At 43.0% G+C, this 15554-nt stretch overlaps 1 protein-coding gene across 1 annotated transcript in view; it reads left to right on the top strand.

Moving 5' to 3' along the window:
- The window catches only part of SLC44A5 (solute carrier family 44 member 5), a 143873-nt gene that overhangs the window by 90849 nt on the left and 37470 nt on the right, over window positions 1–15554 (top strand). The window contains exons 4-9 of the mRNA XM_065410019.1: window positions 3752–3836; window positions 5249–5333; window positions 8026–8154; window positions 12306–12366; window positions 13558–13681; window positions 15329–15412. Of these exons, the coding sequence (XP_065266091.1) occupies window positions 3752–3836; window positions 5249–5333; window positions 8026–8154; window positions 12306–12366; window positions 13558–13681; window positions 15329–15412 (568 nt within the window). The remainder of the gene's footprint in view (window positions 1–3751; window positions 3837–5248; window positions 5334–8025; window positions 8155–12305; window positions 12367–13557; window positions 13682–15328; window positions 15413–15554) is intronic.

The following is a 15554-nucleotide window of genomic DNA, read 5'->3' as shown; positions in this document are numbered from 1 at the left end:
TGAGTTAATGGCCTAATCCAAACACAGTGAAACCAGTGAGAGTCATTCCAATGACTTCAGTGGGCATTGGATGATGGGTAATGAGAAATGATAAAACAGTAAGGATACATAACAAAATGTACTTCGTTTATCTGTATATAATTGTATTGCCAATGATGTTTCAGTGCATACAAGCATCCAATTTTTGTCCTCTGCAAGCTTAATTAGAAGACATAAAATCCTCACTGATGAAATTTGGAGATGACACAAAAAATGGGGGAGTCACAAATAATGAAGAGGACAGGTCACTGATACAGAGCCTTTTGGATTGCTTGGTTAGCTGGATGCAAGCAAGCAATAAGCTGTTTTGATACAGCTAAATGTAAATGTATACAACTAGAAACAAAAAATGTAGGTCATGCTTACAGGATGGGGGATTCTATCCTAGGAAACAGTGACTTTGAAAAAGATTTGGGGGTTGCGGTGGATAATCAGCTGAACATGAGCTCCCAGTGTGGCACTGTGGCCAAAAGGTGCAATCCTTGGATGCATAAACAGGAGAATCTCACGTTGAAATAGAGAGGTTATTTTACCTCTATATTTGGCACTTCTGTGATGACTTACTGTGTCCAGTTCTGCTGTCCACAATTCAAAAAGGATGTTGATAAAGTGGAGATGGTTAAGAGAAGAGCCACGAGGATTAAAGGAATAGACTCTCAGAGCTCAAATGTGGGTGACTTGATCACAGTTTATAAACACCTACCTGGAGAAGAAATATTTTATAATGGTCTCTTCATTGTAGCATACAAAGGTGCAACATGATCCAGTGGCTGGAAGTTGAAGCTAGAAAAATTGACACTGGAAATAAGATGCACATTTTTAACAGTAAGGGTAATTAACTATTGGAACAATTTACCAGGGGTTATGGTGGATTCTCCATTACTGGAAATTTTTAAATCAAGACTGGATATTTGTCTAAAAGCTCTGCTCTAGGAATTATTTGGGGTAAGTTCTCTGGCCCGTGTTATACAGGAGGTCAGGGTAGATGATCACAATGGTGATCTGGCCTTGGAATCTATGAATCAATTCTTTGTAAAAGTAAGAAAGAGCCTTAAGGCAAGAAGAACAAAGAATGATCTGTTGCAGGATGGTTGAAAAGGGAGCTGCTATCATAGAGACCATTTATGATGGAGTCAAACATTTTGCTTTTGGACAGACAGTGGTGGGGAAAATGGGTTGCCTCGTGGGCCACTAGGCACAGGAGATTCTGGATATGTCTACACAGCAAAGAAAAACCTGTGGTCTGGCCTATGCCAGTCGACTCGGGCTTGTGAGGCTCGGGCTGCGGGGCTGTTTCATTGCTGTGTAGACTTCTGGACTCTCATCCAGTCCCTGCTATCACAGGCAGTCTCCTTACAGCACTCTGGTCTTTGCTGAGCAGTGGGGAGAGGGTTGCTTTCTGTGTGTAAATGGTGTTCTGGGATGATTAGCAAAGTTATACTGCAATTTTTCTTTTTTTCCTAATTGTGATTGATGGGGGGGGGGGAAATAATTGTAGATAAAATATCCTACCTAGGAAGGGAATATTGTTGGCAGTAGCAGATAATTATCTATACCCTGCAGAAGACGTTTTGCTACTGAAATCTCAGCACTATTTTGAATCTGATTTGACAGGTTTTATTCATGCTGCCTTCTGCTATGCTAGTGTGAGGGGAAATACAGTCAAGAAGGGAACAAATGGTTTCTTTTAGTAATTTTCAAATACTTTTAAAAACTAATTTTTGGCGGTGGAAAGGTTGATAAGAAAACCCATCTAAGAGCATACAAATAAGGGATTAAACCCATTTGGTGTCAGCAGCAAAACTGATCCATTTGGCCTTGTCTTTTAACTGCATGAGATGCAGGAAAATATTAAAGAACACTCCCTATTGTCATACAGTCACAAAGGAGGAAAGCATACAATAGAACACAGAAATAGCCCACTCACTCAACATTTAGATTATTTCATAAGCCAAATTTACATATATCTAAAGACTGACTGTATGGATTCATATAAGGAAGATCATGTCTAATAGGTTACATTACTGAGTGAAGTCAATGGGACTTCTCACAGGTGAGGAATTTTCATACATTGCAGAATATGGGCCTTAATAGATAAGGGAGAAAATAGACAGAATTTATTTGAATGTCTAGAAGATATTTGAGACCAACTAGCAGATTATTTTACAAACTAAAAAGCATGGTGTAATTGAGACATATTAAAAACTAGCATAAGATCCAGAAACCAAGAGTGCCAGAAAAATAAAACCATTTAGGGTGAAAGATAACATGGCAAATTCTGAGTTGGTATGCAGTGGTGCAGCTATATTAGTCAATGGAGGGTATGTTGCAGATCTAGCCCATAGTCTGCAAGGATAAGTATTACATCTACTGTTCTGTGATTTGCAGAGGTTCTCTCTCCATTCCACCCATCACCGTAGTATCTAAGTGCCCCTGCTACTGCAATGACCTTAAGGAAGATTTAATTTCTAGTGTGACTAAATTTAGCACACAAAATCAACAGAAAAGTGGGGCAATTACAGAAGAACAAGTTCAAAGTAATTTGTATAGATCAGGGCCTAAAGTGGCTTCTGACATTCAGTGTACACTCTGAGAGGAGGACACTAGGGGCTAAAAATAATCATAATGGCTATAGCCTCCTCTACACACTACAGAGCAAAGAAAAGGCTGGAGAATTATCACAGTTAATAAAACTAAATCCAACCACATTTTGCAGCAGTTGTATTAGTAAGCCAGATCTAGGGATGTACGGGTATAGGACATACTGTGTGGGCTAATATGCTGGCACCATCCTGCACTTGTAAGGTGATATTTAGAATGTGAGGTGAAGTTCTGATTATTTTGTTATGGGGAGGATATAGATAGAAATTGTGATAGTCAATGGCAGTCAAAATTATTCAGAGCTTACTGGGGAGTTGTGAAGATCTGTAGCTTAGAAAAAAATGATACTAATGATGATTTTCCTAGTGGTGTACTAGATCCTGGATGGGAACGGAAATAAGCAGTTTGAGAAAATGAGATTTTTCAGGAGCAAGAAATCCTCGCCTGAAGTTGAGGAAGGAATAGAAGCATCCTCCTGCAGTTCAGGCTGAGGTTCTGTACTCGTACAGTTGTGTCTCTACTTCTATGTACTGAACAAATCAGCATAGCCAGCTACAGCACTGAGAGCTGAGCACGTGGTTTTATATCCTGAAATGGGGGGTTGCATCCCTTGTTAATGTGACTCGATAGCCGCTAGATTGTCATCCCCAAATCTTGCCTTCTCGCACACCCATGTAGCCCCATTCGTTTCAGTGGGGTCGTGGGTATAAGCAAAGGCTCAGTTTGGTCTGTGAGGTTTAGCTCCATAGCACAGTGTGGCTTTAAGCCAACAAAGCTTTTGCAATGCCTCCTCTTTCTCCTTTTAATAACCATTATTTTCTAAGTGCATTACCTCATATTTTGGCCACATCCCAGACGTGTGTGTCCTGAAGGAAAAAAAGAGAAATGTTTTACTGTCTGACTGATTCATCCATATTTTATTTTATTTTTTCCTTAAGAAATCTACTGTTTAAGGAAAATCAATTCTCTTCAGTAGCTTTGGGAGAGGTTAAAATAGTACATGACAGATGGTGCATTTTAATTGCTAGAGAACTTGAACTATTAGCAAGCTACTGCTGGACACTTGGAATGTGGTGTTAAAAGATCTGTCTATCTCTTTATATATTTGTAGCTTGGGTGCATGGTGACCCCAGGAAGGTGGTCTATCCAACTGACAGCTATGGACAGTTCTGCGGTCAGAAGGACACCATAAATGAGTGAGTACTCAGAGGGCCATATACAATTAATCTTTGTTGTCTCCTGTTAATGCCAGCAGCCATCAAACACCTCAATGTGAGAGTAAAACAATGTGTTAATGACATGGGCTGTGCTGAGTCACTCACAAAGAGTACATACTCCCAGGGAACTCTTACAGAGCAGTGATATTTCAGCCCAAAATGTTACTCAGTTGATTTGAAGAAATAACAGCTAAGGATTGGGAGTTTTATTTGCAAGGAGTGTATGACTATTTCCTTAACTAGTACGTGACTGAATGTGTGAGAGTGAAAACATCCTGACCTTTTAAAATGTCAGGCCAGATGAGCTACTCCCAGTTGCACAGAGAGTTATGGTTTGCAACACTTACATGTTATGAGCCAGAGTGGGCCTTGAAGGCACAGCCATGCAGTGGGTGGGAGGCAGCTGTGGGGGTTCTGGAGGAATCGCACGCTGCAGGGGATTTGCCCTTACGTTTTGCAAGGCTGCAGCATGCAGTCCTCTCGCACCCAGCTAACTTCACTGCCTAGTGTGGAGGGGGCAGGACCGTGGCCTTGTCCATACCTGCTTCCTTTGAGGAGGTCTCCACTAGAGCTGACCGCAGGGCGACAATTCCATTTCACAGCAACTTCTGAGATTTCAAAATTTGTTTTCATTCCACATTGGAATGAAGATGTTCCAACCAGCTCTAGTCTCCACTGCTGCTGATGCAAGTCTACTGCAGTAGCTGCATGCCCTGGCCACATTGTGCCTGGCCCTGGCGTAAGGGTGAAGGGTCAGAAGGCTATTTCCCCTTCCTTTCCCCATCATGCACACAGTCTCCCCCTTACTTCTGACCAGCACTTGGGTTTGTGAAAGTTCCTTTCAGGTGCTGTGTTCCTGTTTTCCCAGGCAGCTGCTTCAGGTTTTGAGCAACAAAAAACTCGTTTGATTTTTGGTGCCACCTTCTGATTAACACAAAAACATCAGCTGGTACAGCTTGCTGTGTGCTAGTAGTAATTTCATATGCTGTCTGTACAAAATAGGTTCAGCATATGCAGGTGAACTACAGAGCATGAAGAGGTGGTTTGCCATGTAAAGCGCAAGCCTTCCAGTTCTCGAGCCAGGTTCTGGGCCATCTCGAAGAACAAGTGGATGTCAGCTAAGGCTCCTGTGCAGGAAAACACTCCTCAGAATGACTACTCATCAAACAAAGCAGTTTGACTTAACATACATTTAAGCTTGGGCACTTCAGTTTCTGCTTGATTTTCATTTCTCACCTGGGATTTGCAGTAGTCTTTTAGGATAACAGTATTTAAAATTGATAGTGTACATTGTAAATCCATATATGGTATGTGAGTACTATGGTCATAAACGTAGTATATAAACATCTATACATATTAAAATAGTTATTTTTATTCCTATTTCTCTATAGGAACAAGACCAGTTTGTTTTACTTTAACATTCTGAAATGTGCCAGCCCAATAGTGCTAATAAACCTACAGTGCCCTACAACACAGGTAAGTGAAATACAGGGAGAAAACGTTCTCACTGCCTCTTGCTTATTGCTGCTTAAAACTTGACAGAAGTTATTTGATTGACTAGTTGCATTTTATAGAATGTAGTTTGCTCATATTGTAGAGTGCAGTGTGTGTATAGCATGTATCTGAGTGTACAGTGTAGCAGATTCAGTGTCTATTGTTAACAAGGCAGGAGAAAATAAATAGAAATGCATAGAACTGTTTGTTTTGGATTTAGAGTTGAAAAAATTCCCAATGTGAGTGTGACTGGGTTTGGCTAATTGTCCGTCATGAATATAGCACGAGTGACTGTGCAGCAATGTAGTTCCTGCACATTATTATAGCCATTTTTCAGAAAATCATTTTGACTGGCACACAGATTTTTCCAAACCAGCTATGTTTAAAAAAATGCATATTTTCTTGTTTACAACCGACAATAGTGTTCGTTTGTCCAGACGTGTTACATGCCTTCTGAGGAATTGGTAGTGGTCAATGCGATTGTTTAATGTTAAATAACCCTTAGGTTTGGCTAATCACTTGTTGAATGCTCACTAATCAGTATCCCAGTAGAAGAGAGGCATACATAGCTTGTGTAGACAGAGGCTGAGCGCTTGTCAACACTTACAGCATTGCAGCGGTGCCACTGTAGCGCATCGTGAAGATGTTACCTATGCAGATGGGAGAGCGTCTGTAGGTACTCCACCTCCTCAAGAGGCGGTAGCTATGCCGATGGCAAAACCCCTCCTGTTGACATAGCACTGTCTACACTGGGGATTAGGTCGGTATAACTACATTGCTCAGGGGTGTTGAAAATCCCTGAGCGATGTAGTTACACCAGCATAAATTCCTAGTATAAACCAAGTAATATAGTCTGGTCCTGTCACTTTGGTAGAATATTAAATGAATCTCTGTGTTGATTTGTGCTGCTGTGGTCTTGACTTTGTTACCTCACTGTGCCACAGTCTCTTATGTTACAGGGAACACTGTATAATGTTAAAAAATATATAGGTCAATGCTATTGCTGTTGTGCAATGCACTCTTGGATTGGGGCTTGTGCTGTAATAAAGTAATCACTACTGTGAGGCAAGCAAGGTGGAATATTCGTCACAAACAGGTTGTGTTTTAATTTGTCTATTTTCAGGTTCACAACAGATCTGTGAAACTGGAGGGGGTTTTCGACATTTTCTAGTCTTTGGATGATAATTCAGATTAAAGGTTTTAACTCTCTGGCTGTTGTGAAAATGCTGAAGAACCACCTGGGCTTAATACGTCACACTGTGACTTTTCGAGGAGGTTGTGGTGGTCCCCCAGATCATTTACATGTGTGAGCGCAGGCCTGAGAATCAGGGAGGGCCTGAGTTCTGTTCCTATTTCTGCTGCCACTGACAGGCCTTGCTAATACTATGGATTTTAGAGGCCTGTACAGACAATGTTTAAATGTTGCTTTGCAACACTAATGCGTGGCAAATATCAGTGCCAGTTTTACAGATGGGGAAACTGAAGTTATAATAAGTGATGTGCAGACAGCGATTCATTGTCCGAACAAGGATAGAATTCAAATTTCCTCATTCCCTGATCCAAGGCTAGTCCACTAGACTCTTGCACCCACCAGGTTCTGGCCTATTGTATAAGATCCCTTTCTAGTATGGACATTCCCGTTCATAATGTGAAAAAATGACTTAGGGCACTTGTAAGCTATGCCCTTGAGGGGAAATTCACTTCCTTCTGTGGTAAGTCTCTGAGGAGGAGGGGGTCCAGCTTTGCAGGGGGTGCAGCCTCTCTATGCCACAGAGGCGGGCTCACAGGAACATTGAGGAGGGCAGAACATGATCATGGACCCAGTGATCAGGAAGTCCGGCTTAGAGTGTGTGCTGGAGCAGCAGTCACTACTTCATACATGCATCTGAATAGCAGCCTACCTGTGGGTGGATCCAGTCATTCCCAGCTCTTAGTTTCTCACACACATCTTGCTTACTTTGGCTTTAGTTGGGGAGATGTGAATTTCGCCCTTGGCATGTGCACCTGACTTGCTTTGACACCAGCGGGAACTCTGTCATGGGTAAAGGGCAATTTACAGTCTTAATTTGGTACACCCCCTTAGAGGCATGTAAAGCCAGCATCATTGAAAGTGGATTTGACTGAAACTACTGTATAAGAGGGTGAAGCAATTTTTAGCTTCATCAGATTTTATTGATCAAAGTGGTCTTGTGTCTTGTGCCATGCCACATGGCTTGTGCTGCTGCACCAGCATATTCATATACACAGCTGTCTGTGCTTAGGGGGTTAGATCAAGGCCTTTCTGGGGATTTTTTTCATGTGTATGTTCAATAAAAAGTTTTAAAAAACAAACTTAAAACTGTACATGTGTATCAGAATGTATGGAGACCACTAAGACATATGGAGGCAGAGCGATTGGGAGATACAGAACTTGGGGAGAGATTTGAAAAGGTCTATCAAAAGCACTAAAAAGTGTTTTTATCTAGAGATTCTAACAATAGACACTGTCCCTTTCTAAATGCTACAATAAGCATTGCTCCAGGCAATCTGATAAAACAGGGCACTTTTATAGATGGCCATTTTTTTTTGTCTTGCTGTTTTGATAGCATGAGTGGGTTGTTTTGGGAGGGTTTTTGTTTGCTTTTTGTTTTGTTTTTTTCCAATTTATAATTATGCATTTATTCCTTCCTTACAGCTTTGTGTCTCAAAGTGCCCAGACAGGTTTGCAACATACATAGACATGCAAGCTTCCTACAGATATAACAAAAGTTATTGGGAGTACTACAGGCAGTTCTGCAAACCTGGTTTTAATAAGCCTTTGAAGGTGCGTATATATACATACATAAGTATAGATGGGATACATTCTGCTTTAAACTATAGATGAGCCTTAGTGTGCATAAATCAGTCTAACTCCATCAAAATCAATGGAGCTGTGCCAAATTATCTCAACTGAGGAGCTCTTCTGTAAGTATATTTCAGCTCTGAGTTTGTCAAGAGTTAAGATCTGCTAGCCAGACAAAATCCCCAAATCTTTAAGTGATTACTGAAGGCTCAGTTCAATGGAAAATATCTGCCGACTTCCATGCTGTGGATTTTTGGTTCTATAGGGTATGTCTACACTGCAGTGTAAGCCCAGGATTTGTGGGACTCAAGTCAGCTGACCCTGGTTTGGAGAACCTAGGGCTTGAACATCTACACTGACTGTTAACCCTACATTAAGAATTTTCCAACTTGGGCTTAAACCTGTGGCTCTGGCATCCACACTCCAGTGCACAGACCTGAGTCAAACCATGCATATACCAGACTCCCTAGCGCCCTCCCAAAATGTGGCCGCTCTAGTCCTTTGACCATGGTGAAGTGTCCACCTTGCACATTACAGCAAGTTTGAACAGCCCGCCAACACATCCTTCCTAGCTGTCTTTTTGGTGTGTGCGCACCCAGGTATGGAGCCAGCAACATGGAGGAGACACATTTTCAAGAAATTCTCTTGCTTGCACTTTCGCTCTCGTGTCAGAAAACAGGCAGAGCTTCTGTGAGATGCTGGTGGACACTTTGATGGCATTTTCTGACCCACCAAAGGCACCTGACAGAGCTTATAGTGGAGCAGCAGGAGGAGGAGGAGGATACCCAGGCATGGTAGACTCTCACTGGCTGATGCTGCTCAGTACACTCAGTATAGCCACTGATAACGTCTATGTGAGGGGTCGGCAACCTTTCAGAAGTGGTGTGTCGAGTCTTCATTTATTCACTCTAATTTAAGGTTTCGCGTGCCAGTAATACATTTTAACGTTTTTAGAAGGTCTCTTTCTATAAGTATATAATATATAACTAAACTACTGTTGTATGTAAAGTAAATAAGGTTTTTAAAATGTTTAAGAAGCTTAATTTAAAATTAAATTAAAATGCAGAGCCCCCCGGACTGGTGGCCAGAACCCGGGCAGTGTGAGTGCCACTGAAAATAAGCTTGCGTGCCGCCTTTGGCACACGTGCCATAGGTTGCCTACCCCTGCTCTACGTAGACCAGCACTTCTGGCACAGGGCCACAAGCACAGACTGGTGGGATCACATCATCATGCAGACCTGGGATGGTCAGTAATGAATCCAGAATTTTCACATGAGGAAAGCTTCCTTTCTGGAGCTTAGTGGGCAGCTTGCCCCAAGACCCCAGCATAAAGACACCTGCATGAGGTCAGCCTGTCTGGAAGCTGGTTGCTATAACCGTCTGGAAGCTGGCTAACCCAGACTGCTACAGGTTGGTTTCCAGCCAGTTTGGCATTGGAAAGTCAACTGTGGATAAAGTGGTGGCAGAGGTTTCTGAGGCAGTCAGGCATGTGGTTTACCCCAAAGTGGCAGGCATAAAAGGTATTCCTGAAGTAACTGCTGGCTTAGAGAGAATGGGGTTTCCTAATTGTGCTGGGAACATTGATGGGACTTATATGCCCATAGGTTGCCATCCTTAAGGAGCATGAATACATAAACCACAAAGGGTACCACTCCATTGTTATACAGACCCTCTGGACCACAGAGGTTAATTTATGAATGTCAATGTGGGTTGCACTGGAAAAGTTCTGGATGCCTGTGTTTTTTGACAATTGGGAGTCTATATTCACGGACGGGCTGGGATACTATTCCCTCCAAATGACGTTGTCATAACCGGAGTTACTGTCCTCACTGTTGTTCTGGGGGACTCTGCATACCTCCTTTTGCCTTGGCTTATGAAACCCTACCATGATTTAAGGGGACTTGGCAAAAGATGGTTTAATTATGCTATCAGCAGGTCTAGAATGATTGCTGAATGTGATTTTGGCAGATTGAAATCCCATTGGAAACACAATGTATAGTGACTGAACAGCACATGTATGAATGGAGTGGGCTGGCTGGCTACCAAGATAGCCCTGGAAAATACGTCCTTCCCTGAAATGTGACTACCTGTCTGGAATTCCTGCTCAGAAAAAGTTTGTAGCTATCAGCATCCAGGATTGGGTCAGAATCCATGAGGGAATCAGTAGGATGCTGTGTCAGCTTCCACATGGCTTACCCTGTTATGGCTGCATGCAAACACACACAACTTAACAGCCTTCCTCCTCTGCCCCCGGCACGTTTCTGGACACAAATTCAAATCCAAGTTGAATTTGGCACAATTGATTTTGTCACCTATGGACTGCATGGACTGTCTCTAATTGAAATGGAGTGGACAAGCTGCTGCCATACAATCCGCCATTAGCAGGATACATGTTGCTAGCCGTTACGTGACTTACGTCCAATAGTTTTTGCGTTGGTTCATAGAATGGAAATTCCTCCTATTACTGTATTAATAAAATTAAAATGGAGCCAGAAATTCACTGCGCTCAGGGACAGCTTCTGTGTCTGGTGCATGCTGTGCAATGGGCTGTTTGTCAGGGGAGGGGGCATCAAGCAGCTCCAGAGTTTGGCCCCAGGGTGTGCAGCGGTTCCAGCTCCAAAACCTCTTTTGGGGCTGGTTTCAGCAACAGACTTCACTGTCCTCACTCAGCACCTGCTGCTGGCTCCCATCAGTCCCCATCAGCCATCCCAGCTGACCAGGTCATCGTGCACCACCGTTGGCTCCGTGCTCAGAGCAGTGCCCAGCACCTGGTCCAACTCCTCATAAAATGGGCATGATGTTGACGAGTTGCCCGAGGTGCAGTTCTGGTCCCTGATTTCCCCGTACTCCGTCTTGAGCCACTCAGTCCACTCCGTGCACTGGTCACTAGTGCAGTAAAGTTGCTACAGTGCCAGTTTCTTTGCCGGTATGTCTGATCATTCCTGGTTCTCTTACTAATGCCCACTGTTGTGCTGGACTCTCAGCAGAGACTTATCAAAATCTGGCTGTGCTCCTGTGACCATAAAGCAGTGTGCTGTGCAAAAGGCTGTTTCTGTTCGGTCTCCATTGCAAGCATAGAAGGCTTTCCAATGGCGTGATTGCAGCTTGCTGGTCAGAAGTGGATGGAAGGGTTAACGCTGACTCACCAACCTGCAGGAGTGCACCAAGGGGGGCGGGGGGTTGCTTCTATTTTCACTGGAGTCCACTGGAGATTCTTGGGATAGAGGAGAAAGGAAGTTGGTCCATGACATTGTGGGATACTTTTGGCAGACTCCCAGGACCTGGGTCGGGGGGGCTGCATCTATACTGCAAAGCAAAAGGGGTCAAACTCTGGGTCCTGGCTTGACTGGGCTTGATCCCTCCTCCCCCACCGGGTCTTAAGACCCTTGGTCCGAGCCTGAGGCTGACAGATTTGTGTGTAGACGGAAGAGGGGGTTGGGCTCAAGCCTGACTCTAAGCCCGAGCTTACATTACAGTATAGATGTACCCAGAGAAGCCAATTTTCTCCAGTATATAGATTTAGGCTGCACTGATCCACAGTGGAGGAGAGCTCAGACTAGTACTAACAAGTTCCCCTTCATCCTAGAGAGTTTTATATCTGAATCAGCAGGCATTGTAGTAAGTCACCTGCAGCTTCTCACTCAATTTTTTTTAGCCAGGGAATTACTCCAGCTTTGCAATAAGATGACCATTTTGAAATACCATGGGTTTGCATTTGAACATACCTTAATATTCCTCCCCCAATAAAAAAACTTGCAACTCTAACATCAGCCTGAAGTTAAATGTACTAATTATGTTATAACAAACTTTTTTTTCTATGAGAGACAAAAACACCTGCCCAAACACCACTGGTTCGTAGGCAGGTCTGTTGCCTTCTGTTTTTATCTTATTACCATTAGAAAAGCCAGAAGCATATTTTATTCCTCATCCATGACTGTCCAGGGATGCTTAGGTCTCTTGCTTCCATCCTGTGAGTGTCAGGCAGATGCACCAGTCAAATCATGCCAAGAGATTAAGATACAAATGAAGGGAAATGGGACATTTTCTTGATTGTAAAGATTTCTCAGATTGAGCGGGTTTTATTTGTTCTGAATTGTATTCCCCAATTCCTCTTTGGGTTTATTTTCTTTTAGTCTGTTGCTCAAGTGATCCGTGATGAAGATTGCCCTTCGATGATCATTCCTAGCAGGCCTTGTGAGTAGTTATACTTTTTGCACATGTCTCAGCAGAGGATTGGTGTGTATGTTATTAAAGTGCAGCTCCACTCTGAAAGGAGATCCTGACGTTGTCATGACGGGGCTCTGCATTGACTGTCAGTGACGGCCAAATCAATGTTACACCATGTAAAAGTATAAAGATGTTTTTTTCAAACTTCCAGCTGTGAAAACTCAATCTGGGATCAAGTCAAGCTGGGTTCTTTCTGCCTCATGAATCATCCCCAGTAATGAGGACTCTGCAGGCTAAATTACACCTTCAGAAGCATGAGGGCAAGCAACCCTATTGTCTTTGGTTAACGGCATAGCTGCAGTAAGGGCATAACATGGCCCTGTATTTGGAGTTTAGATGAGTCCAATTAGGATCTAACCTTCTATAGCTGTACAGGCTCTGCAGGGCTGAGAGGTAAAAAAGGAGCATTGTGTCTCTGAATACATACACTGGGTTCCAGTGCTAATCTCAGTTACAGAAGTGTTTAGTTATTTAGCCACAATGGAACAGCTTCAAGAGGAGACTGAGAAAGCCCCACATCAGAATACTGCTTACCTGAGTAGTTAGAGCACTTTTCTGATCCCTCTTCAAATCCTTTCTTCACATCAGGCAGCTGTGGGAATTTAACCTGGGTCTCCCACATCCCAGGTGAGTGCTCTAACCTCTGGGCTAGACGTCATGGCATGGGCAGCAATAGCAGCACCACCACCTGCTCCTCTTCTGGCCTGATCTGGTAGATGGCCTCTGAGCACACTGGGCCCCCAAGGTGAGATAGGCAGGGGAGTGCCTACCTTTACTGGATTGTGCTGGGGCTTAGGTGGGAGATAGGTGTCTGGACACCTACAGGGAGATGACAGTGCGCATGACCAGAGGCAGAAATTTAGACACAGAAGGACTTTTACAATGAAAATTTAGGAGCTAAGTGAGTGTAGGCTACAAGGTTAAGCAGCAGCCAAGTGGGGATTTTTTGGATTGCAGTGGTGCCTAAAACTGGGACTTAGGCACCTAGGTCTGGGGTTTAGGTGACTGAATACCTTTATGGATCTGGGCCTCACTACCGATCTGAAATGATTTACACACAGCTAAGCACGAATTTGATGGCCAAAAAACATAATTTTAAAGTGGAGTTTGATAATAAATAAATGTATGTTATTACCCACCTTTTTCATTACTTAACAGTTCTTAAAAGATGCTTTCCTGACTTCTCCACGAAGAATGGGATTCTGACGGTGGCAAATCAGACGACATTCAAAGATGGAAGAGGGAAAACAAGAAATGTAACTGATCTCAGGGAAGCTGCAAAGTAGGTTTTTCCTTCCTCTTGTGCTTTTCTTTAGTGTGATACCTTTTGTGTATGTTCCGGGTCAATAAATTAATATATAGGTAGAAAAGAAATCACAATCAGTTATAGCAAATGACTGACATTAACCAACTGAGACATTGGCCTGGTCCACACTAACCCCCCACTTCGAACTAAGATACGCAGCTTCAGCTACGTTAATAACATAGCTGAAGTCGAAGTACCTTAGTTCGAACTTACCGTGGGTCCAGACGTGGCAGGCAGGCTCCCCCGTTGACTCCACGTACTCCTCTCGCGGAGCAGGAGTACTGGCGTCGACGGCGAGCACTTTCGGGATCGATTTATCGCGTCTAGACAAGACGTGATAAATCGATCCCAGAAGATCGATTGCTTACCGCCGGACCCGGAGGTAAGTATAGACGTACCCATTGTAATGAAGTGACAGATCTGTACTTCAGTGCTTTTAAAATTCTATACCAGGAAACTAGCAAAGGATTTTTTTGTAGAGTGCTTTTCCATTTAATTTGGAGGTGTGTTGTTTGTGACTGATTGTCAGCTTGGTTTTGTTATTTGATTAGTTCTCTCTGTGAAAGGTTAGCTTCACACAAAGCAACGAGTATAAATTCTAATGCTTCAGGGGACAAGCCACCCACTAAGGCTACCCCTGCCAACAGTTCTGGGAGCAGATCCTCACTGACATCAATGGAGCTATGACAGTTTACACCAGCTCTCTGGTTTTGAATACCTGTCCCGAGGAGTGGGTATCCTAGCCAATGTTGTGGGACTGGTGGCATGTGGGAACCTCTCAAGCCACTCCAGATAAAAAAACTAGCATCTCCCATGCTGGGCCTGAGCCAGGAGGAGAGGGAACTGCTGGCCCAGAGTAGCTTCTCTAGCCTCCATCAAGTCCCCATTCAGACTGGGACCAGAAGGCATCCCCCCTTCCCTTCCCTCAAACGTACCAGTGCCCCCTCTCTTGCCTCACCAATGCTGACTCCAGACCCCACAATTTACCAAGCCCCCCACTCCAGCTGTCCCCAGCTATCATAAAGCCCTAGCTTTATTTCTTCCTAGCATTGTGCTAGGAAAATGTTTTAATGTTGGCAACTATTCTGGGGTTAGGAAAAAACCTCCCCTATGGGCAGGCTATTGTTTTACTGTTCGCTATGCAGGTTTTTTTTGTGGCTTTGGTACTGGTAATGTTAGAGCCATTATTTGTATGGATTCTGGGGGTTTATGGCAGATCTTACTACCAGCTGACTATATTTTTGTGACGTAATAAGTGATTGCGTCTTGTGATACTAATGTTATTTAGAGTTTTTTATTATATTTTTTTTCCAGAGCTGTACAAGTGTTAACAGTTTGGGGGGCCTTTCACCCGCAGTGGAATTTCCTTGCCTTAATATTACTGTAACTGATGTTCATTTGTGCACAAAACCTGAGCTACAGCATCGTATTGTAACTTTATTACTGGCAATGACATTTCAAACTCTGTTTTGCTGAAAAACCAAATGCTACAAATAAAGGCATGTTCTAAAAATGCTTTGTGGCATAACTTATAATTTGTTAGTACATTAAGGACCTATTTGCTTCTTAAGTAAGATCTGTAGTATCCTATATAAACCAAACTTTTTTTCTGTTTTGTTTAAGTGGTATCAATAATGTCCTTGATGCAAGATCAGTTGGGATGAAAATTTTTGAAGACTATGCCAGTTCCTGGCATTGGATTTTAATGTAAGTTTATTTACAGATATTGCTGGCTTCTACACTTTGTATCTTCCCAGGTGTGAATGGAGAAGAGCTATTAATTTATGTGTATGTCTGACATCCTACTGTTAAACTCCAAGAGTCTCCTCTTATCACATACTTCTATCAT

This window comes from Emys orbicularis, chromosome 8 (genome assembly GCF_028017835.1).
Source record: "Emys orbicularis isolate rEmyOrb1 chromosome 8, rEmyOrb1.hap1, whole genome shotgun sequence".
NCBI classification, from domain to species: Eukaryota; Metazoa; Chordata; order Testudines; family Emydidae; genus Emys; species Emys orbicularis.
The sequence above is the reverse complement of the archived record's forward strand: the minus strand, read 5'-3'. Positions and strand labels throughout refer to the sequence as shown.